Here is a 26,063-nt window from a genome sequence, read left to right as displayed (position 1 = left end):
AAATGACTTATAAGCATATACCCTCATATGCTTATGTAAGTAGAGTAGCCAACCTCTATATGTATATATATAAATATATAGGAATATGCTAGTATGCTATGCATAGCATAGAGCCCCTCCATGCAACGTCTTGGATTTCGACTTTTCAAAATCCCAACGATCGATCCGAACTGTTCATCTTGTTCTCCAAACACATATTAATATGGAGAACAAGATGAACGGTGGCTTAACAAAACAGTAAAACCGTTGGATTAGCGATTTTCAAAGTGGCTTAATAAATAGTAAAAAATTTCAGAAAAATGTAAAATTTGGTCTCCAAGCACATATTAATATGGAGAACAAGATGAACGGTTTAGATCGACTTTTTGGATTTTGAAATTTCAAATTTGGACCGGTAGCATTTCAGCTCATATGCTACCGGAAGCACATTAGCATATATATATATATGTGTGTGTGTGTGTGTGTGTGTGTGTGTGTGTGTGTGTGTATAGTAAGGCTACCATACATTGCATTGCATAGACATTTTTGTACATTGGACTATAAATCACCAGATTCAAAGTCCAAATAACCGATCCAAACCGTTCATCTCGTTCTCCATATTAATATGTGTTTGGAGATCAAATTTTATATTTTTTGGAAATTTTTTACTATTTCTTAGATTTATTGAATCGTTGTTTTTTATAGTCCAAATTTGTCTGAAAAACAACAATTTTCAATAAATCTAAAAAAAAATAGTAAACAATTTCCAAAAATGTAAAATTTGATCTTCAAACACATGTTAATATGGAGAACAAGATGAACGGTTTGAATCGGTTATTTGAATTTTGAATCCGGTGATTTATAATTTAATGTACAAAAATGTCTATGCATTGCAATGTATGGTAGACTGGTAGCATTACACACTCTCTCTACATATATATATCATGCATGAATTTGAACTGTTGAGGGATATTCTCATATCAAATCTACAAAATATCTGTTTTGTAAGCCGAAGACCCACACATGAAAGCACAAAACCGGAGTATGCCAAAATGCAAAATACCTTCGCTTTCTACTAAAAGACAAAAATGTTTCTTGTGCCGAATTAACCTCTAAGACTGTTTGATTGTGAAACTGAAATTTGACTAATAGGTTTCAATTTTATCAAATCTGTTGGCATCCAAAATCTATCTCACCAGCATCAGACCCAATCTACTTCCAACGGGATTTTTTTCTCTCTTTTTAATTTTTTTTATTAAAGGAGGTCTAAAGGTACTTAAATATTTTATTAGCTCAAAAAAGGAAGAATCAAATGTCTTGATTTTTGTGCCTCCATCATATCACTATTTTTTAAATATTAATTAATTAAAACTCAAAAATCAATATAAAATCATTAGATTTTTTTAAGGTGAAAAAAACTAAAACTATTAGAATTGATCTATATTATTTTCTCTATACATATATAAAAGATTACAACATTTCGACTTTGTTTTGATCGGTATCCAGAGCTTGCAAAAATATATTGATATGAATAAGTTCGGACGTTGATTTGTCAACTAATTTATTCATTAAAAACAAAGCTAAAAAATGATAAAAAAAAAATTTATGGACATGTAGATAAAATAATATAGATCACATTTAATGATTTTATTTTGATGTTTGAGTTTAAAATTCTTTTTGAAGGTTGAGTTTAAAATTTTTAAGTTATTAATATTTAAAAATTAAAGACATAATAGAGATAAAAATAATAAAGACATTTAAATCCTCCTCAACTCAAAATAATAGTTTGTAATACAAAATCGAAAAAGAATACATTAAAAGCTTATACTGTTAGTTTGTAATAATCTAGAAGTCAATAATACGGTAATTTATCATAACATTTTGTTCATGAATTAAATGTTTATTTATATATCATTTTGTTGCCTTGAGTATTATTGAATTTATGGATCATTTCGAGTTCATGACTGAAATTGTGAAACTCCATAATATAGATGATATATACTCTTAAAAAGTCACTGACCAAGGTAATTAGCAGGAACACTAATTACCGCGATAAGGTTAGTATATGGATTAAAAGATGGTTAACTTTTACAAACCACCTGACACGAGATATCATTTTAATCATATAGATACATGTTCTATGAACATGGTATTTGACAGACCCCGAATGAAACATTAAATAGAATTGTGTTCGTGTCATTAATGTTTTCATTCAGTGTTAAGTTCTAAAGTATGAGGTATTCATCTTTCCTACTAAGAAATGTATATGTGTGATTGTTATCAAACGCTGTCGGTAAAATGCAGTTATAACGGTAGCTCTTCAGTATACATGGCTTAGCTGAGATAGTGATGGTTTACCAAAAGTACTATTGTCCCTCATATCTCTATACGAGCTATAGCATCACTGGGCCCCTTGATAGAGTAAGATTATATGCTAGCATTATAATTACAAGAGTAATTATATTTGATAATCTGCTCAAGATCAAGAAAAGATTAAGTTTGCAAGGATGACACATATCTACCTTAAAACTAATCTGATAGCTATAAGAACTGACACAAGTAAATTGTTTACTGGATCGTGATATTGTACTGTACAGCATCATCTGTGTAATTGGATGGTCATGATGTGTTTTGCCAGATGCCTCTCATTATTATAGAAGTTAAAACGGTTTTAACCCTATTTACCAACATAACACAGATCCTATTGGGTCACACCATATAGGAGCTAATCGGAGAATCTTATTGTGATTGATTATAAATTGGTTATGATCAGTAGTAAGATGCTTATAATTAATTATACGTGATATAATTAAATTATAAATGTCATATAAAAATGACAAGCAGAAACAACGGTTAATTTATAAACGTACACATTACGTTGTATAAAAGTTACCGAAACAACAACCGCAAGAAATATATTTGTTCAGAATAATTATACGGATATTAATTGTATTCGGCCCAAGGGCATTCGGGTCTTTTCAGATTCATCCTTATCCGCATGACATGTCATCGATCCTATCTAGATGACACGTCATCAATCCTATCCACATAACACCTCACCCCCTAGGTGGCATGCCTTGTCATAGGGGTATTTTGGTCTTTTCACACCATTTTAGAGGCTATAAATAGAGGGGTGCATGAAGAGAATAAAATACTAATTCACTCGTATCGTTTCGTGTCGAAACAAATCGGTATTTTCTCTCTTTCTCGGTTTCTCTCCCAAATAGTGTTTCGGTTGAGAAAAGAAAGTTATACGTAGTTGAGGTATAATCTTGCGGGTTGTTGTGAAGTATATTTACGGGATTGATGAATAGTGTTTTCCTGAATTTTGCGGTATTTTAGTTTTGCTCATTGATGAAACTGAGTAACCGAAAATTCGTGTTTACGGGTTTTCGTCTTTTTCTTCATGAATAGTGTTTTTGCAGAATTCTGCGATTTATAGTATTCCTGGAAAAAGAAATAAACCGCTCTCTGGTTAGTCCTGGTGGATAACCTATAGAGGCACCATACGTTTGGTGCTCCGTGGAGAATCATTCCCCTGGTGTAGCTCTTCTCGCTCGGTCTGCATTCCAACTGTGATTTGGAAACAAGGTATAAATTGTTATATTAATCTATTTAATTGGTAAATAGATTAAAGCTTTAGAAAATCAATTATGGAGTAGATCTGTAAATAGAATTAAACGGATCTTCTTGATTCATTTAATCCGTAGCTTAAGTTAGATGTAAAATTTTTTTGTTTTACTCTTTCCGCAACTTAAGCTAAATTAAGAAGTTTGAACCGTCAAAACCCCCAACATATACCATGTACCAAAAACTTAAAACAAAATTATCACCTATCAAATGCATCACTTTTAATTATTAATAGTAGATTCTCTTCCAAATTCCTCAACAATTCGCAGCATATCATCTGTCCAAACAAACAATTTTCTGTCGCATTGCAACTTTTTTTTTTTAATTTAAACCCTTAATTTCGCAAAAAAACAAAAGAGTAACAGGCTAACAGCAGTACATCATTTAATATTAACCAATGATTTAAATAGCGTTTATCGCGTCATAGCGGCCGGGTTAAAAAAATTGCGCTATACCCAAATAGCGGCGCTATAGCGCGAAATAGCGTGCTATTTGGACATAGTGCTTTTATGAGAGAAAAACGCTATAGCGCGCTATTTAGAACATTGATATTAACATTAAAAATTTATGTGAGGTTCTTCACCAAATAAAAATCGCCCTTCCTAAATTGTCAAGTTCTCAATTAAAAATTAAATTAAACTATAAGGTATATATTTAGGAAGCTGATATGAGTACCCGCACCTAAACTGCCATAACTGCTTGTGGGGACCGCAACCGTTTCAGATCTGTAACTTTTTTTTTAATATTAATAGTCAAATCTTGAAGTATGTAGTCCAAAGAACACAAGTATTTATATCTATATAGTAAACAATGTAAACGATAAATTAATTATTTTTAAATAATCGTACCCGCACCTTTTTTTGAAATTTTTGACGTCGTACCCGCACCTAAACTGCCATAATTACTTGTGAGGACTGAAAATAATCGTACCCGCATTTTTTTTTTGAAATTTCTAACGTCGTATCCGCATTAGGAACCACTCAAATGGCATGGGGGAACCATAACTGCATGTGGGGACTGAAAGTATTAATATCTAAGTATTGAAAGTATTTATATCTATACTACGTTGTGCTTACAGCAATCTCAAAAAGTGTTTATAACTATACAGTTATCATAAAATGAAAATCATTTATCTTGTATGCATAAATCATCTAAAAAATACACATTTAGATCAATATCCATTCTGATATTGAACAATAAAATGAAAATTATTTATCAATTCAATATTTTATATATTACAAATGAAAAATATTAATATCTATTATAAGTAATGTAGATATATATCCAATCAAGTATTAACATAAATGTCTATTTTAGAAAGTCGTTAGTTAGGATGGTCAAATTAGAAGGTTGACTGAGTTGGAAAATATGTGGGTACGGTGCGGGGACGGAGGTGTGGACACTAAAATGATTATTCATATATTTAAATATAAATAATTTAAATCTAAATGTATATCTATACCCATATTCTTACAAATATCAGATATCGATATCTAATTTTTGAATACGGATCGGATATTATCCGCTTCATTTTCATCTCTATTATCGGGTGGTACGGATCTCCTAAAGTAACCCAATTTTTTAATTTGATCCGGACTGTTCGATTCGAATCCGTACCAATCCAGTCCGAAGTGAAACGTAAGTAACCCCTTTAATCTGATGATCCGATTTGAATAGAAATAAATATGCTGTTATTCCAAAGAGATAACAGGACTCTGTTATTCCAATCCCATCCGTTAAACTGTCTTGAGATTTGGGCATGAAAAATATTTTTTCTTGAGATTTGGGCATGAAAATTTTTAAATAGTTGGAATAAGAATAACAGTCCTGTTATCTCTTTTCAATAACAGCAGATTTATTTCCGATTTGAATTTACTTTAATTTAGGAGATCTGAACTCATCGGAGAGACGGTGATTATAAAAAAAATAAGGAAGTGTTAAGTAACACCTTTTGGTGAAGTATAACTTTCAACGACAATCGAAACACTCTTCAGAAAAATAAATAAATTGTCTGATAATGCCACATTCTTTTCCGCTTTACAAAATCACGCGTAAAACCTGTATTTCTCTTTTCTTTTTATAAAATAATAACAAACCCACCGTATGTACGTATTTAATGTTCTCGTATTATGTGACGTTGGTAACTGAATCGTACAACGTAAAGTACGCAAAAATATTATCTCTAAAAAACAACATATTAAATTGCTTTGATTCCGCTAACGCACACACAGGAAGTGTGGGAATTATTGTAGTTGCATGCTCCTCTGTCCTCTCATCTCATATTGTAGAGGATTTTAATAAGCCAAAGCAACATTAATTGTAATTGGTGTTAGAAAATGCTAAGTATTTCCTATTTTTGTTGTTTGTGAAATCTCAAATATGTTGGCAAAAGTAGAACTACTAACAGTAGGAAGTAGATAGAATAATTTAAATTATGAATGAATAGATAGATGGATTATATATGTTGGCAAAATTTTCCATCTCACCTATAGTCTATAGACAAGAGAACTTAATTACTAGGGTGAATGTGAATTCATATCACCTAATTAAGGTTACAGGATATTTTTGTTTAGATCTGAACCGTCCAATCAGAATCAACACAAACATTAATAATAAAGGAACTCTGTGTTATAAAATAAATATAAACAAGCATAAGATGAATAAACAAAATAGAGAGGAAAAGATAACAATCTCTTTATTCATATATTTCTCATATGTGTGTACAATACAAGATTACAAAGTCTCTATTTATAGGCTACAAATTGTAAATGAAAGTCATACAAATAATAAATGGAGAAATAAATTCCAATAGTAGTGGGCATCAATATGCATGGAGTAGTGGGGAAATAAATTGAGGATTAATATGGGAGTTACAAAATGAATGACATCCACACATTTAATATATATTCATAACACTCTCCCTTGGATGTCAATTATATAAGAATATGCCTCATTAAAACTTTACTAGGAAAAACCCTATGGGATAAAAACCTAGTGAAGGAAAAAGAGTACAATATTCTTCTAAATACGCAACTACAGCATTACCAGGAAAACCCAGTGGGAAAAACCATGGTTAAGGAAAATATAGTGCATATTAACTCCCCCTCATGACAGCATCAATCAAGATCTTTAAGTCGGCTAACTCCAATATTACGAACTAGCTTTTTGAATATTGCAGTAGGGAGTGCCTTAGTGAATAAATCTGCTGGATTTTTCACTTGAACGGATTTGCTAAATATTAATAACATTATTCTTTTAGAGATCATATGTGAAAAATAATTTTGGTGAAATATGTTTTGTTCTATCTCCTTTAATGTATCATTCCTTTCATTGAGCAATACATATAATATTATATTCATATATGATTTTCGGGATCATTTCTCTAAAAGACAATCTACATGTCTGACAAATGTGTTAAATCACAGATCTTAACCAAACACATACTTGACTTGCTTTTGTGTATTGCTAAATTTTCTCATATGTAGCGAAATATATGTTTAATTATATGTCAATATCTTCGCGTGAGAGAAGAACTATATCTTGCTAATAAATTTACTATAAATGATATATCATGTATTGAATGCTCATCAAGATAAGTGCTCATATTGCACTAAGATATGGTACTTCAGGACCAAATAGTTCTTCATCATTTTCTCGAGGTCTAAATGATCTTTATTCACATCTAATGATCTTACAACCATCGGATTGCTTAATGAATGTTATTTATCCATATAAAATTATTTCAGCACTCTTGCAATATAATTTTCTTGATTCATAAAAATATCATTTTTAAATGTTCAATTTGCAATCCAATGCAGAACTTTGTTCTTCCAAGATCTTTCATCTCAAATTCTTCATTAAATAATTTATTCTTTTGGAAGCTCTTCAGGAGTTCCAATGATACTTAGATCGTCAACATAAACTGCAGTTATAATAAAATCATTTCTATATCTTTTCATGAAAATACATGGACAGGTCGTATCATTCTTATATCCATGTTTCAATAAATATTCACTTAAACGATTATAGCATATGCGTCCATATTGCTTTAATCGATATACAAATTTATTCAATTTAACTGAATAATGTTCTCGAGAACCTAAATTACATGCTTCAGGCATCTTAAATCTTTCAGAGATTTTCATATAAATATCATTATCAAACGAGCCATTTAAATAGGCAGTAACAATATCCATTAGATGCAAATTAAGTCCTTCATGGACTGTCAGACTAATTATATATCAAAAAGTTGTTGCATCCACCACTTATGAGTATATCTCAAAATTTCACCTTTCTCATTTTATTTTCTCATAAATATTCATTTATATCCTACTGGTTTTAAACCTTGAGGTACAAGGACTACAGGTCCAAAAAGTTCTCATTTTTCGAGAGAGTTTACCTCTACCTCAATTGCACCTTTCTATTTTGGCCAATCATTCTTTTGTCGACATTCTTTAATAGATTTCTAGTCATGATCCTCAATATTTATTATGTTTAGCGCTATATTATATACAAAAATATTATTGAATCAATTTCTTCTCGGTTCCATCTTATTTCATTCATGATATAATTTATCGAGATCTCTTTATTTTCATGAATTTCAGATACCTGAGTTTCTGCTGGAACTCCAATATTACTTATAATTTTATTCTCTTATGGAGTTTTATCTGAAATTATCATATCCTCGACTTGACCATTTTCATTCTTTGCTCCTTTTCTTTTTCGAGAATTTTTATATTTTTAATCTTTGGAACCGATTGCTTTTCCACGCTTCATGCGTGTTATAATTAGTCTGTCCAACAGGGACACCGACTTTAATTGGAGCATTAGCAGCTGGTACATGTGATTTGGTCACGTTCTTTGAGTTTGTGAATGTGTTTGGCAATTGATTCACTAACCTTTGCAAATGAATTATCTTTTTAACATTTAGTTCACATTCTTTAGTACGAGAATCAAAATAAGACAATGATAATTCATACTAATATATTTTTTTCCAGCTGATAGTTTTCTCCCCCTAAGGTTGGAAATTTTTATTCATCAAAATCACAACCGGGAAAATTAGCCATGAATAAATCTCCCATCAATGGTTCTAGATACTCTATTATATATGGAGATTCAAAATCAATATAAATTCCCAACTTTTTTTTTATATCACATTTTAGTGCATTGTGGTGGAGCAATTAGAATATATATCGCATATTCAAAATTTTTTATATGGGAAATATTAGGTATGTGACCAAAAATCAATTATAAGGGGAAGCTTTATAATAGCTAGTTGGTATGATGCGAATTAGTTTTATTGCATGTAAAATATCATATCTTTTTTTATATATGAACATCTACAGGATGTTCAATATTAATTCCAACATTTTCTAGATGTATTTTCATAATTGGATAATCATAAAATTATGCTCTTTAATCAAATCAATTGAGCAAGTAATCTCGCAAACGCCAGGTTGTGATTTGATAATAAACATACATGTGACCATCTTATTGATGCATCAATTAAAATCATAAAATATTCAAATGGTTCACATGTTGGATATATTGTTCCACAAATATCATATTGTATACGTTCTAGAAATAAAACCAACACATAAAAAATTCATCAGATTAAAGAATCTTCTGGTTCTTTGATGAATGTTTACATTAATTCTCTATTATTTGTCGCATCACTACTGATCCGGAATGGTCCAACCGGTCATGCCAAACTATAAACATATTCTTGTATGTAAACTTCTGGTTTATAATAACATGTGTTTCAATTGCATTAATATATGTGTAGTACAAGTCAGAGAAAAAACATATGCAATTTATTTTCAATATGCATTGTTTTTCATATATTCAATATTTTTTCATTAGTTGTCTCAATACGATATCCTTTTCGGCGGATATTCTTAAAACTTAACAAATTTATTTGAGACTTACAAGAATATAATACATCATCATCAATATAAATTTGTATTCCTCCATGTAACAACAAAATAACTCTTTTGGAGCTTTCAATCAATTTTTTTTTATAAAAATAAATAAACACCATTTCAACAATAATCAATAATAAAAAGAATAAATAAGTAGTATTTAAAAAAATTAAACATAAATAAGCAAATTTTATCTTACATTTACATTTTTTATGCACTACAATCAATATAAATAATAAATAAGTATTAATTCATTTTTCAAAATAAAGAATGAACAACTATTCATTTTTTATCTTACAATTTTTCGTAACAACATAAAAAATTAAAATTAAAATTCCACCTTATAATGTAATACCTCTAATGAAATAGATAAGCTTCTTTAAGGCATTGTATTAATAGAAACGAATAAGCTTCTTTTAGGGCATTGTATTAATAGAAAATTAAATGATTTATGAAAGTAAATCATCTATTTTCAAATAATTTTGTATAAGTTTGATATACTATTTTTTTTCAAACAGTGAGGGCTCAATTTTTCATAAATGTCACCTATTTTATATATCTCTTTTTCATCATTCAAATAATGTCAAATCATTTGACTAAATTGAGTTTTTCCATAATAGTTCAATATAATGTTTTGACGTACTACAGGTACATTGGCGTACGACAGGTACATGACTAATAATCGCATGAATTTTCTTATTTGTCATTCTCTTCACTTTCTAATTATTTCTCCACTTCTAGTGGTAATTCTTTTTGTTCATTTATTTTTCCACTTCTAGTGGAATGATGCGTTTTTTCTTCATTATCACGTCCATATCTAATAGTTTGTCCATCATATTATTTTCCACTTCATGTGTAATTATTATTTTGTTCAACCAGAACAAGACATGTGGCTTCAATAATTTATTATAATTTAACTTCAGGTCAATTGATAAAATTGATGAAATAGCTTCAGGCCAATTTCATTAATATAATTTATATTCATATGGCTTCGGGCCATTTCATTAACATAATATAATGTAAAAGATAATGTATAAACTCGAAATATTTCTTGAATCTTCTTCGGGAAGAGTACATCAAAAATTCCACATCATATAAATATTATTGAAATCTTCTTCAAGAAGATATATTGAAATATTCTCATATTAATTTTTGTGAGCCACATAAATCTTCTTCAGGAAAATTAAATTATTAAAAAAAAATATGAACATCACATTAATTTTTGCACATTATTTAAATTTTCTTCATTATCTTTCCACTTCAGGTGGAAATATGTGTTTTTATAATAATCACCATGATAATAAACTCATTATTGTACGTCCACATCCACAAGTTTTTTTTTTCAAATTTATTATTATATATTGCTATATTTACTTCAAGAAATGAAGCAGAACAAATTGAATTATTCTGTCCAACAACTCATTATAATCTCTTCAACCATAAAGAGATAATAAATCAACATAGAATATCTTTTAACTTCTTCAAGAAGATTAAATTATTGAAAAAAAAATATATATAAACATCATGATAAATTTGCGCATCATATAATTTTTCTTTATATCTTCTTCAGGAAGATCTTCTTAATATCTTTTGAAATCTTCTTCAAGTTGATAAAATGTCTACAATGGCTTCGGGCCAATTGCTTGGTGCATTTTATAAAATTGAGAATTTTCGTAATATCTCTTAAAATCCTTTTCAAGAAGATTCAATTATTGAAGAAAAAAAATATGAACCACTATACAATATTTATACATCATATAAGTCTTCTTCAAGAAGATTTTTCTTTTAAATCTTCTTCGGGAAGATTAAATTAAAAAATGCACTTCATATAAAATTCTATGAATCATACTAAACATCTCAAAATAAATATAAATAAATTTATAACTTATTTCATTTAGCAATTACTAGGAAGTATTATTTATATAAATGAAATTGAAATAAAAGTTATTAAAATTACCTCAAATCTTCAACTAGTAGAGCTCTCGTGCTGATAACGTGTTATAAAATAAATATAAACAAGCATAAGATGAATAAACAAAATAGAGAGGAAAAGATGACAATCTCTTTATTCATATATTTCTCATATGTGTGTACAATACAAGATTACAAAGTCTCTATTTATAGGCTACAAATTGTAAATGAAAGCCATACAAATAATAAATGGAGAAATGAATTCCAATAGTAGTGGGCATCAATATGCATGGAGTAGTGGGGAAATAAATTGAGAATTAATATGAGAGTTACAAAATGAATGACATCCACACATTTAATATATATTCATAACACTCTGTGCATTATTCCACCTTAGACTTAGACTCAATTGATTGGACTTAAACATTAATAATAATCAGTTTTTTCAAGTACAAATTAACTTTATATTTCACAACTAATAGAAAACAAGGTTCACATTCAACAATGTAAAATCAAATTTGACAAGTACAAATATGTATAAATTTGAATTTACATGCATCCGTCCATAATACATAACAAATGTCAAAATATGTATAAAACATATTATGTGAAGCATCAATTGTGTATAAAATATATTATATGTCAAGCATCAATTATGTATAAATATATTATGTCAAGCATCAGTTGTGTAGAGTTTGTAGAAAATTTGCACGCTACCATCTGCAGTCATATTCATGTATTATTGATTGATCGATAAGATTTAATTGGGTTTGAAATGGACGTTGGCAGTAGAAAAAAATTATATATATATATATATATATATATATATCCTAGAAAGATATTTGAGCCAGGTTGTGTCAAATATTTTTCATCATGTAAAATTATATTTCCTAGTTTCAATTTTCGTACGTATATATAGTGTATAAAAACATTATTGGACCAAACAAGTTAAATAGATAGAAAATGTTAGCAGTTAATCGAAGTTGTAGATCCAATCTTTCTTCTGATATTAAAAAAATAATGACACGATAATTATTGTTCAACATATATATGTGGTGGTTATTGTTTGACATCGTTTCAAAAAAAATAAATAAATAAATAAGAGAACCTAGACTAAAGTGACATGATTTCTATATAAGAGGTCATGGGTTCGAAACTCACAAAGTAGATAAATTATTTGTAATATAAACAGTAATTTGAAAGAAGATGGCAGGCTAGACCTCCACCTTTTATTTTTTTAAAAAAAGGTTCAAGTTCTTAATTACATATTTATATATATTTACCAGTGTTCTAAATAGCGCGCTATAGCGTTTTTGGACCCTAAACGCTACGCTATGGTATCAAAACGTGTTATTTGAGCTACGGGCGCTATAGCGGTAATAGCGGTCCGCTATAGCGCATAGTGTGCAGCGCAAATAGCGCGCGCTACGCAACATGAGCTATTTTTTTTTCTTTCCAATTTATATGGGTTTTAAATAAAGGCTCAGATTGGATTTTAACCATGATTTTTTTTTTCAATTGACGTACTAAGTTTTATAGTAAACTATTAATTATTAAATGAGAGATCCATCAAACGAAATCAAATAAGGAAGCTACAGCGCGCGCTATGCAACATGAGCTTTTTTTTTTTTCTTTTCAATTTATACGGGCTTTAAATAAAGGCTCAGATTGAATATATTAAGATATTTCTTGAAGTAACAAAATGATACTTACTATATGGTAGTTTGAATATTTCCGATTTTTTTATTTTTATCCAAAATTTAAATTAAATTTCAAAAATCAACCGAACCGGCTTCGTTTTTCAAATTCTACCCAAACCGGTCAACCGTTAACCGGACCAAATTTCCGGTTAACGGTTAACCGGACTCTTTAAAATGGTCCGGTTAACCGTTAACCGGAAAATTGGTTTCGGTCCGGTTAACGGTTAACCGGTTTCATTGGTTCGGTTAACCGTTTAGCGGAAAGATTGGTTCGGTGAACCGTTAACCGGACCCGGGTTATTTTATTTTTTTTTTTAGACGCGTGGGGGTCATGCCGATGGGGTATCGACACGTGGCAGATGGGATGGGTTCGGTGAACCGTTAACCGGACCCGGGTTTTTTTTTTTTTTTTTTTTTAGACGCGTGGGGGTCATGCGATGTGGTGTTGACACGTGGCATATCCACTGTAGACCCGTGGCTGATGATTTTATAAGGGGGTAAGGTTTGAGAATGTTTTAGCATGGTGCTCGTTTGAGAATGTTTTAGCATGGTGCTCGTTTGAGAAGAAGAGCAGAGATCATCCGACATCAGGTTTTTTTTTTTTCATAAGAAATAATTTTTTCAAATTACAGTGTACAATATACCAGGAACTAGTTTAATTAGGAAAGTGTTAAATAAGCCTTATTCCATATAAATAGAAATTAATAATTTTGTCGTTTACAAAAATGAATGATGCTTAATTGCTTATGCTGCTCATTGAATTTGCTTATCTTTTATTTATTTTATTATTAAAATAATAGTGTTGTCTAATGAATGATGTTCTTATTGTTAGTTAAAATAGATTGTGTCGGATTATATTTATGTTTTTGCACGAATATTGCTATGTTCTGAAAAGTTAATTTATGTAATTATTTATTCGGTTAATATTTTATTTAATTTTTAGTTACTAATAATAATTACTTAAGAATTTATATAATATGATATCTTTATTAATGACATCCGTCAAATTTGCAAAATCCCATCACCTGAAAAAAAAATATTAATTCAACATGATTCATCTTGTAAGAAGGTTCTTTGCTGAGCTAATGTCAAACTAATGTACAACCAATGAGCAATCAAGCCTTAAAACAATCAAGAAAGACTTTAATAATTTTGTCCTTTACAAAATAATTTTGTAAGTGCTAATATTTTAATTGTTTTGGTTCTTTTCCTAAAAATTTCATGTATTACTCCATGGAGAAATAATTAGAGATTATCATCAGATGTTGCATGTATTAAACTTGTTAGGTTGAATTTGAAAGATATTCAAAATTCAACCCAATTATCCTTAAAAATTCAACCCAATTAATGTAAAATTCCAAAATGGTGAAAAATAATTTAGAAACTTCCAAAATAGTGTAGAATAATTTAGAAAAGTTCCAAAATAGTTTAGAGTAATTTGTAAAATACCAAAATGGTGAAAAATAAATTAGGAAGTTGTAAAATAGTGTAGAATAATTTAGATAATTTTAAAGTGGTGCCCGAATAATTTAGAAAGTTCCAAAATAGTCGATAATAATTTAGAAAAGTTCAAAAACGGTCTAGAGTAATTTAGAAAATTTTAAAATAGTGTAAAATAGTTTAGAAAATTTAGGTAATCCAAATTGGTTTAGAAATAATTAGAAACATCCAAAACGGTTTAGATTAGTTTAAAATTCTTGAAAATAATGAATTAACTTTGAATTAATTTTGTAGCATGGCAGACGAAATCAATGATGAAGTACCTATGGCGCGAGATACTTTTAGTGATCTGTTGTGGATACCTCATACCAGTCACAGGGTGTGTCAGGCTTCTGAGGAGGTAAGCAATTACTTATTTCTTTTTTTCTGACTTGTTCAGAAATATCATCTTGTTTTAATTTCGAATTTTTATTTTCGGTAATGTAGAAAAAGGAGGTTATAAACGTGAAGCACTACCGTTGCATGACCGCGTACCACGCTGCATACGCGCCATTCTTGATTCGATTGGGTTTATACCAGATCGCATGCATGCCTCACAAGAAAATCGATGCGGCGCTGATACACGGACTTGTGGAGCGGTGGCGTCCCGAGACACACACCTTTCATCTTCCCTTCGGAGAGATGACAGGTATTAACTTCGAAACCATTTCAAATAAATCTGTTCTTTGTGATAATTTACTGACAATTCAAATGAAGAAATTTATATTTTTTAATTTGATAAATTACAGTTACTTTGGAGGACGTCAGCTGTTTATGGGGTTTGCCCATTACGGGAGTCCCAGTGACAGGGACTACAGACGGGAGGAATGCAAAAGGCAGGCTCTTCGAATTGTTAGGAATCAAAGAGCATGAGCAGAGTGATCTTTTGAAAAAACGGGGGTCTGAGAGAAATGAAAAAAGCATGGAGTTGACTTTCCTCAAATCTAAGTTTCGTGAACGATTTGAGAATCTACCAGTAGAACGCGACGAGGATACGCTGAAGTGGTAAGTATATATATATATATAAATTTATCCGTTCTTTAGCCTATCAATAATGTACTCATCTTGTCTTGAATTTTGCTAGGTATGTCCGTGCATATATCTTGGACCTGATGTCGTCCAGTTTGTACCCAGACAGTGGCGGGGACGGGATACCGTTGTGGTATCTCGATCTAATTGTGGATTTGGACACGCCGGTACAGTACAATTGGGGTGGTGCAGTTCTTGCATATCTGTATCGGCATCTATGTCTCGCTACCGAGCCCGGGAGAGGATCTATGTATGGTCCGGTGATGCTTCTGCAGCACTGGTCATGGACCCGCTTTCCAGTTCTCCGGCCTGAGCCGCAAACTAAAAATTGGGAACCTATCTGGGGCGCTCCATCGCTTGATACATGCGCATCTTTTGCGTACAAATGGTGTTGTCCGCACAAATACGTGTCATCCTCCCACTTCAAGACCCAGGGTGCACGTATCCCGCGGGGCCAGTTTCAGAGTTTGACGGAGGATCATGTGAATTGGGAGCCGTACGGGAGGGTCTACAGCAAGCTCCCAACAGTGACCCAACAGGGAAGGGTATGTTTCAATCTATTTATTTATTTAGTTATGTGTTACCGTATTTATAAATTATAACTCACATTCTTGCTAAATTTATCAGCCCTACTACTTGTATCGCGGTCCACTGATATTTTATTGGATCATTGAGCATACCTATCCGGATCGCTGCATGCGCCAATTCGGATTGTTTCAAGAGATTCCAGTGCCAGAACCACTGAATAGGCACACGCATGTTGAGTTGCACAAGTAAGGTTTACTCACCGTCATTTTCCTTATTTATGTTACTTACCTTTGGGCGTTAAGTTCTTATAAAATTATGAACAGGTTGATGTTGGGCTCAAAGAAGAATGAGTCCTGGGCCACAAGACACGTGGAATATGTTCAGTTGGCTACTGCATATGAGGCGCAAGTAATCAGAGAAGGTCGCTCGTTTGACCAAAACGACCTTCCGCGTTATCGCAAGTGGTACCAGAAGATATGTATGGCATCTGTCTATCTGTTTAGTCAGCACGTGGAAGGAATGGATCGTACGAATTGGCTCCCCAGAGCAGAGCACGGGCCGAGTGGATACATTCCCAGCGGACCACTTGTCACTCGAACTGTAAATATTTTTAATTGCTATCCTCGTTGATTCAGTTATTTAAGACTCCTAATTGCTAAAATTGAAACTGTTTGTGTATAGGCATTGACTGGGATTGGAGAGTTGGCGCACGGCGTGAAGATGTTCTTTACCAAGGGGTGGCGAAAGCTTGGTAAAAAACTGATGAGAACCGGCTGGCGTCTCTGCTGTGACACAGGTTTCGGTCCACGTGCCCAGCAAATGATGGATGAGGCGGGGATTCCAGAAAACTGGGAAGCGATCCCATCGGACGAGCCTACTCCTATTGGGGCGTATCCATATCCAGAACCGCCTAGATTCGAAGGCCCAGATCCTTTTAAGGGTTGGTTATACGACGGCACCGAATGGAGAAAGTACATCTCACCAGAAGCATTTGCACCGGTAAATCCACCACATCCAGTCGCAGACCCCGGACAGGTAATTTGTAATTTTACTTAAAAAAATTGTCTTTAAACCACAACTTATCAAACTAAATTCTAATTATAGGTATCTCAGGATGAGGGGACGCCCCACATCCAGCTATGAACCTATCGCTAACCTCTCTCTTACGCCCCACGTGCTTGTAGAGATTTTCGGCAACATGTTGAGAGCAATACCGGTGCACACATTGATCGGTAGTCTCATCCCACCCGATATTTGGATCCTGGAACACGGCTTTAATTCCCAAATGTCTATCCGATATGACACAAAAGAATCGATTATCTCCAATTACTTCCAGCCTCAACCATCTCATAAAAAAACCCCAGTTGTCAGCACTTTCTTTCTCCACAATTGCAAAAGCCACTGGAAGTAATTGGTTTTCGGCATCGTACATACATGCCATCAGCAGCCTTCCTTGGTACCGTCCCGACATGAAACATGCATCGATACTAATAACTGGTCTGAGGAACGGTATCGCTGCAATACAAGCTCCAAATGCCCATGCCGCTCTGTGGAAAAGCCTGTCAGTTTCTCCATCAATCGGGGTCGAAATCACACAATACTTGGTTCCTGGATTGTTTCTTTTGATGGCTTCTAATAGTGGAATAAGCAAGTTGTACGAGTTCTCCCAACTCCCAAACAGATTTGCAATAGCAAGCTCACGGCCTCTCCATAATTTATTGTACTTGGGGGTTACCTTATTATATTTCTGCATGACGATATCTCGGATATGATTTATAGGAGAGCACACATCCCTTCTAATAGTCTTATCAATTGCAAGGGCAACCATCTCTGCTGTCAGCTGACAATGATCAGTACGTGTTGCTGATACTCTGCACGTATGAGGATACGCTTGTTTGGTAATAATCCAAGATTCTGAAAGACCGTTTTGCTTGGCGCATATCTTAAATTTACAAAAAACATCTCTGCACGCCACCTCGTAACGTCTGGGTTCACTTCTAAGAACCTTGCACTCACAGTTCTTATCGAGATGGAACTCATTGATTGCTATCCTTAGAGCCGTTTTTGACTCATAGACTACGCCCTTAGCCAACGGATTATCGAATGTTTTTTTTGAGCTGCCGAAAAAATCGACATCCGCAGGCCGAAAACCGGATATGTCATTGAAACTATCAACCGGATGTGTCATATTTTCTCGACCAGTTATCGGGTACTGTGATTGACGGGATTGTGTTTGACGAGACTTTGATTGCGACTGGCTGAGTGGTTCAATGTCATCGTCGGAACCCAATGACTCATCTGAGAGCATCTCATCTCCACTTTCCAAACTGTCAGAATCAATTGCATCCACAGGTACATGCGAATAATCACGTACCTGTCTACGGACCCGACTGGTATTGGGTCGGGGTCTAACTGGTAAATCCACAGAGTTTCGACTGGTACTGAGTCCAGGTATAACTGGTTGATCCACAGAGTTGCTAACGATACTGGGTCGGTGTCTCATTGGTACATCCACAGAGTGCCGACCGGTACTGGGTCGGGATCTAACTGGCATTGGGTCAGGATCCACAGGATTTCGACTTGTACTGGGTCGGGATCGAGGTTCAGGAATCTGACTGGTACAGTTCGGTTCCAATTCTACATATAACTCCAGAATTGGTAACCTTTGTGAAAAAGACGACACAACTCCTAACATGAATTCGAACGATTGTTGGTCCATTACCGGTACTAATTGATAGTCACGTTGTCCATCGGTGGACATATTAAACCTGGCTTGAATTTCCAGATTTGCTTGACTAGCATTGTACCCAACAAATTTATAAATCTCATTCTGAAGATAATCAAAATTGTGGTTCACGGTTAGCGGTACTGAGTATTTAGCTCGGGTACTGTAAAAGACCCCGTCATCATTGTATTTGATTTCCCCTCCAATAAAAATTTTCGCACAAATGGTTGTCATTTTTAGTTTCGATTGGTCTGGCAATTTAAAAAATAACAACATATAAGTAATTAAAACTTGTCTGGACCTCTCAAAATTATTCTATATCATTTTACATTATTCTAAATTATTGTAGACCATTTTGGATATTCCTAAATTATTCTACACCGTTTTGGAATGTTCTAAAAAATTATAAATTATTTCGACAATATTCTGAACCGTTTAAAATGAACTAATTAATTATATTATCAATTAAAATAAATAAAAAACAAAAAATACCTGAATCGAAGAGCCGATTGATCAGACAGTCAGAGCTCCGTAAGGATTCCTAAAACAATTCTAAATCATTTTAGAATTTTTTTGTCATATTCTAAACTATTTTGGAACCTTGGTAGCTACTACCAAGTTTTCAAAAAAAAAAGAATCCGTAATTTGTTATTAAATTAAATAATAAGTAACATTATTTCTCCATTACTTTTGATTTATATTTTTTATAACAATAATGAACAATTTGCCAATTTATTTTATTTACCACATGTTGGTCAAAAACAAAATTGCGGTACATATTGAATAACAATAATATATGCAAATATTACGGTTATAATATGTTGTATTTTGGTTGGATATTTTAATTTCTTCTTCTCCAGCAGACGAAATTTCAAAAATCGATAGTTAAAAAATAAACTTATATAATTTACAAATTAATTATAAAAAAAAATTACCTTCTTTTTTCTTCTTTTCTTCGGTTCGTATCTCAAACAGCGGTTTTTTTTTTTTTTCCTTTTCTTCCGTTCGTCTCTCAAACAACAATTTTTTTTTTTTGGTTTCATCTCTCTGTCGGACTTATATTTATAGAGCCGAAGCCATACACTTGGTTCGGTTAACCGTTAACCGAACCCTTGGTCCGCTAAACGGTTAACCGAACCCAAAGCCTTGGTCCACTAAACGGTTAACCGAACCAAGGGTTCGCTAAACGGTTAACCGAACCAAGGGTTCGCTAAACCGTTAACCGAACCCTTGGTTCGGTTAACCGTTTAGCGGTTTGGGTAGATTTCAAATTTGAAATGCGGTTCGGTTGAGTTTTGAAATTAAATTTAAATTTTGGATATAAATAAAAAAATCGGAATATTTTGAATAGATTAAGATAATTAATTATGCCATGATATCTAGGTTATTTTGAAATTTAAATAGAAAAAGATAGATTATGTCATGATGCTGAATATATTTTGAATAGAAAAAGATCGATAGTTTATGATATTAGTATTACTATGGATATTTTGAGTCGCAATTTGGACTTTGTATTGGTTCGATATGAATATTATATTTTTTTAATCAATTTGATGTTATTTATTGTAATATGAGACTTAGATAATATTGATATTTAGTACAAATATATGATATAATTTTTATAAAAATAAAAAAACGCTATGTGGCATAGCTTTTGCTATAGCGACACTAGTCACTATAGTTTTTTTTTTAGACTTTCCTATGACGCGATAAACGCTATTTATAACCTTGATATTTACAATGACGTAGCTACTAGATTAAAGACTGGTATTTATATATTTTTCTATATTATTTCTAAGATACTTTTATTTTCAATTTATTTAATTTAGGTCAACCAATAGTTTGAACAATGTTTTTCTTTTCTAAATAGAACTAAAAAGTTTTTTAATGAGCAGTGCGGTTTCAATTTAATCTACAGCAATATAGGAAAAGAAAAAAAAAGAATAATGACAAGGTAATATTTTATTTAGGTCAAAGCCGCAAAGTTTAGGATCAAATTCCAGTCATACATAACTTTTGAATAACAAAATTTAAATCAACGGGTGTAAAACCAGGGGCCTGTTCGGCGCCTCCGATTCCCTTGATTTTTCTAGGCAAATTACAATTGTCATTCATTTTCACCATGCATCCTTCGGCGAATGAACTCTGCTCCTTTTCTTGAGAAAAAGAGGTATCTTCTGTTCTTCAATTCAAACCGTTCAAAATCAATCGGCTTTAATTAGAGCATCTACATCTCTAAAATTCAAAATGATTTCTAAATAACTGTTAACTACTTTTTAGAAATTATGGTTTTTAAAGTTTCTAACTCTCACATTCCTGAAACTAATTTTAGAGTTTCTATTAAGTCACGTCAGCAACAAATTAAAAAGGAGAAACAATTTGAGCCAATCATTTGGCCAACATAGAGTTTATAAACAGTTTCTTAATAAGAAATTTTCCTGCATAGTTTCTAAATAAGAAACTCTCCCACAACCCTGAAACTGAATTAGAAACTGCCACGTCAGATTAGAAACTCTAATAGTTTCAGGGATGTAGATGCTCTTACATCGGATTTATTTTAATATATTATATTGATATATAAAAAAATCTGCTCTTTTTCTTGAGAAAAAGATGACTCTCCTGTTCTCCAATTCAAATTGTTCAAAATCGATCAAACGGCTTTAATTACATCTGATTTATTTTAATATATTATATTGATATATAAAAAAAATGTAATTGAAGCCGTTTGATCGATTTTGAATGGTTTAGATTGGAGAATAAAAGGAGCAGATTGGCTTCCCACCCTTCGGAGGCCCATTTTATTTTCCATTTTAATAATCAAGGGAACTGTGTTGCTATTCTTTGTGTTAATATTTTGTAGAAAATTTACAATCTAGTCGGACCTCCTTTTTTTTTTCTCAAGAACTAAAAGCTAAAATATACAAGAGACATAAAATATATTTTGACAGCAAACTAACTGATAGTTGTTTAATAATTGATCAAATAGAAATTAAAATAACTAAAAGAGGAATTATACTAATCAATACTTGTTTAATTAATTAAAATAAAATTAACTTGTACAATCAAGCACTTAATTAAACAAACACAATTTAATAATGCAAAGGCAAAAATTAATTAAACAAGCACAATTTAATAATACAAGAAATTATTAAACAAACATAATTAAACTAGCAACACTTAATTTTAATAGATTAAGCTAATTTTAGGTTAAGTTCCTATTGACGTCTAACATAATCATCCCACATAAGCCTAGCAATTTCATCTCTTTTTTCATTCCCTGCATGACGTTGATTATTAAGTCTTTCAACATCTTCGCCGTACTCTTCATCTCCATCTGGTACATCCACAATATCATTTGGATCAATTTCCAAATTAGCGTTCGTAGTCCAAGCGGCATTGCCATTGTGATATACAATAAATTTGTGTATAATACATACTGCTTGAACTATGTCCGCTTGTTTATCAATTGCGTGATATGTTGCAACTTTCAAAATGGAAAATTACATTTTTGAAATACCAATAAGTTTTTCAATATGGTTTCTAAGTTGTGCATGACGGAAATTAAAAAGCTCTTTATAATTTCGCAGTCGTTTATTAGCTGCACCTTGCTCACGTAAGTGATATTTCACACTCCTATAAGGAGCAATAAATTGCGGTGTATTGGCATAATCAGCATCAACCAAAAAATTTTTGCCTAGTGGTACTCTTATATTATTGAACCGTTACATAGAGGCCCTCTATGCAACCCATAACACCGTAGCCTTACTCATAATATAATTACCTTTCATGTTTTTCCATAGGAGATGCATAAACAAAATATTTTGTAATTTATTAATTTGTTTTGAACAAGAATGAGATTATAAAATAAACTCATTTAGTTAAACAATGATAAAATAATCTTAATGTATTTTATATTTTTATCTATTGATAAAAAAACTCCGATAATCATTATCTTTCATGAACATATTTTCCCTATAATTGTACAAGATTAACAATTCAAATTCAATTTATAAAATAAGTTTATTTGTTATATTTTATGAGGCGAAAAATTAATGGTATCATAACCGTCCTGGCTTTTTATTATCAAAGAAATATAAATTAAAAAAATGTAAAAATATGACACATTCCAGAAAGTTCAAGGGAAATTTAAAAGTAGAAAATAAAAGAAAGGAAGGAATATTCTTTTCCTTGCATGGTATGGAGTAAATGCCATTAATTGCAATTACTAGAAGAAAGGCAGAGAAACTTCCATTAAAAGCTGTATATTTATTATTTACTGCCTCAAGAAAATAGTAAAAAGGAACGGACAGTAAAGAAAGGTGCTTCTTTCCTTCTAATTCTAGAGCCTTTCTTTCCCTTTCTCACTTTTATATGTAGTTATTTTTATGGTTAGTAGGTAAATGAGACAAAACTATGTGTGTTTTTTTCATAGCAATTCGGTGAATTTAAATTAATAAATAAATAAAATTACGGTCACGTGTTGTGAACTTATTAGGAGCAAAATATTTTTATCGGTATGAAAATTTATTTATTTTCTTTTCAGGTCCTTTTTATTAAAGACCCAATATATTAGGCTAATAAAATATTATAAATTATGTTTTGACTTTAGTTTTTTTTTTATTATTTTTGTCTAGTGCCTTGAATATTTCTGCCAAGATATAATTATATTTCAAACTACATTACAAATTCACAAGTATGCAATAAAGTACATGCAACCATAGTTACATACTTACATGGGAATTTTAACAAGTGTAGATATATATTTGCAATTTATTAAACCAGGCAAACATCATCTTTCTCTGGAACATAATAATATCTTCCAAGATATTTGCAATTAATACATGTCTCTCTTTTTTTTTGTCTCTACGTCCCACAGATATTTACAAAAAGTAAAAAAAAATAAAGAAACTTTGGAGAAGATAAGTAAATAAAATGAGTATATAAATAAAAAAAGCAAGGGGCAGATGTAACCATCCTAAGTGCGCAAGTGGCCTGATGGAACTAAGACAGAACTTGCACCAGTTGGTTATTTATTCATATATACAAATTAGTCTAAATAAAGGTGTCATTGTGAATAAACAGATGATATAAAGAAAAAAAAAAGTTGAGATAGTTTGATAAGTGATAACATTAGTAAATTCCTACATAGAAAAACCACTCTTTGATAAATCTAGCATTAATTGCAAATTTGCAATATATAGGTTGTATAAACCTCAGAAAAATCTAGAATATAAATCTAATTTTTGTTCTTTTGCAATTGCCAATGCAAATTGACAAAGGTACTTTTTCTTAAAAGATGCTACTTATACTTGCTCTGAGGTTCAGCAGTTCAATTTCCCAATCAACTAAATTAAAAAAAATTTATAAAGAAAGAGCTTTTCTAATTAACCCAATTAATTTGAAAACTAATGGTTTTAACCATAGTAGGAATTATCGGTATCGGGATTGGGATCGGTGTATCGGCCAGTATCGACCGATACGGATCAGAGTATCAGACTTTTTTGCCATAAGCTTGTTTTACACTAAAAAAATAGAAAAAAATTGATAAAAAAATAATTTGTCAACAATTTATATTTAGATAAATTATTACAATCAAATAATCCACTAATACAATATAATACAAGCATTAAAACTATAAACACACTCTTTCACTGCCAGAAACTGTCGTGCTGGCTGGATCACTTCATCGTCGTCTGTATTATAATAAAAATGGAGATATTATTGTCCGGAATAAAAAAAAAGAAGACATTGTAGACACAAATGAAGGATTGTTAACATCTTCATATCCATATGCATATCGCATACATATTCAGCATGTGCATAGTTTATACACTATTTAATCAATTACGGGTTCAAGTTTTCAGACGAATAATGACCAGAATTAGACCAAAATAGCAGAAATTGGACGAAAAACAGAAAATCCGTCAGTATCGGATCGGTGTCGGCCGATACCGATACATATCGATATCAGCCGATAATTCCTACTATGATTTTAACATATAATCAACCTCCATTTTATTCCCTTGCCATAAATTTACAAATCAACCCAACCTCCCAACTCTCACACACAAAACTGCAAAACTACTAAAAAAAAAAAAAACTTGAGGAACACCAATTGCTAACCTACACCGGCGGCAATACTGCAGGCGACATCGATAATGACACTGATTCCGTCACAAGCGAAATTGCGGCAACCCTACTTGTCTCCGACTTCTTACCGGCATCTTTCTCCTCGACTTCACAACGGCAAATCGGGCAAGTCCAATGCGAGTACAGCCACATACCTACACAATCCACATGAAACAAGTGTTTGCATTTCGGCAGTTGCCGCACCTTGTCGCCTTTTTGTACCTGGCTAATACAAATAGCACAATCAAAGCTTGTACCGGCATCTTTCTCACCTCCGAAATAAGTACTAATCGGTATAGCAGCTAATGCCGATTTACTGAGTCCCCCGCTATCAGTTAACGGATACGCACCCGGGTGCTTGTTATGGCGGCGCCGATGCCTGGTGCAGAGGTACCAAATGAAGATGTAGACAAGAAAAGTTACAAGGCCAATGGTGAATGAGAGACCCATTAAAAATTTTAAAGTTTACTTGTCACAAATTCAAAGTTTGAAGGCATTCAATAATATTACCCCTCGTGTTTTTCCATAGGAGATGCGTAAGCGAAATATTTTGTAATTTAGTAATTTGTTTCGAACAAGAATATTTTTTTTTTTTGTTTGAGTGAAAATTTAGAGGTCAAGCCTCTAAGTTTCATTTATCAGACACCAGACAAGAATAAAATTATAAAATAAACGCATTTAGCTAAACAATAATACAATAATCTTAAGGTATATATGTTTGGATGTGTCAATAAGATAAGCTATTCTAGAATAGGAGCTATTAGGAATAGCAATATATGTACATCCAAACAACATTTTTGCTATTCGGAATAGCTAGAATAGCTGCTATTTTTTATTTCCTGTAAATGTTAGAATAATTACTATTCGGAAAATGTTAAGAGAGGAAAAAAATATTTTCTTCTCGGATTTTTGTTAACGCAGTCTCGAAATAATAAAATTGGCATCACTTATATTATCTCCATGTCGTGATAATTCGTTTGAGACCCCACTTGCCTACCTTTCTTCTTAATTAGCACATTATTAACACTATTT

The 26,063-nt window shown here is 31.9% G+C and overlaps 1 protein-coding gene across 1 annotated transcript; it reads right to left on the bottom strand.

Annotated features, from left to right (window-relative positions):
- Positions 1-25,025: 25,025 nt before the first annotated feature.
- On the bottom strand, positions 25,026-25,481 carry LOC144568635 (E3 ubiquitin-protein ligase ATL41-like). Its single transcript, XM_078319007.1, has one exon. It carries the CDS (start codon positions 25,479-25,481, stop codon positions 25,026-25,028), a length of 456 nt encoding a protein of 151 aa, XP_078175133.1.
- Between the last annotated feature and the right edge of the window lie 582 nt (positions 25,482-26,063).

Source organism: Carex rostrata, chromosome 17, assembly GCF_964058835.1.
Source record: "Carex rostrata chromosome 17, lpCarRost1.2, whole genome shotgun sequence".
NCBI classification, from domain to species: Eukaryota; Viridiplantae; Streptophyta; class Magnoliopsida; order Poales; family Cyperaceae; genus Carex; species Carex rostrata.
This window is presented reverse-complemented; position numbering and strand designations above follow the sequence as displayed.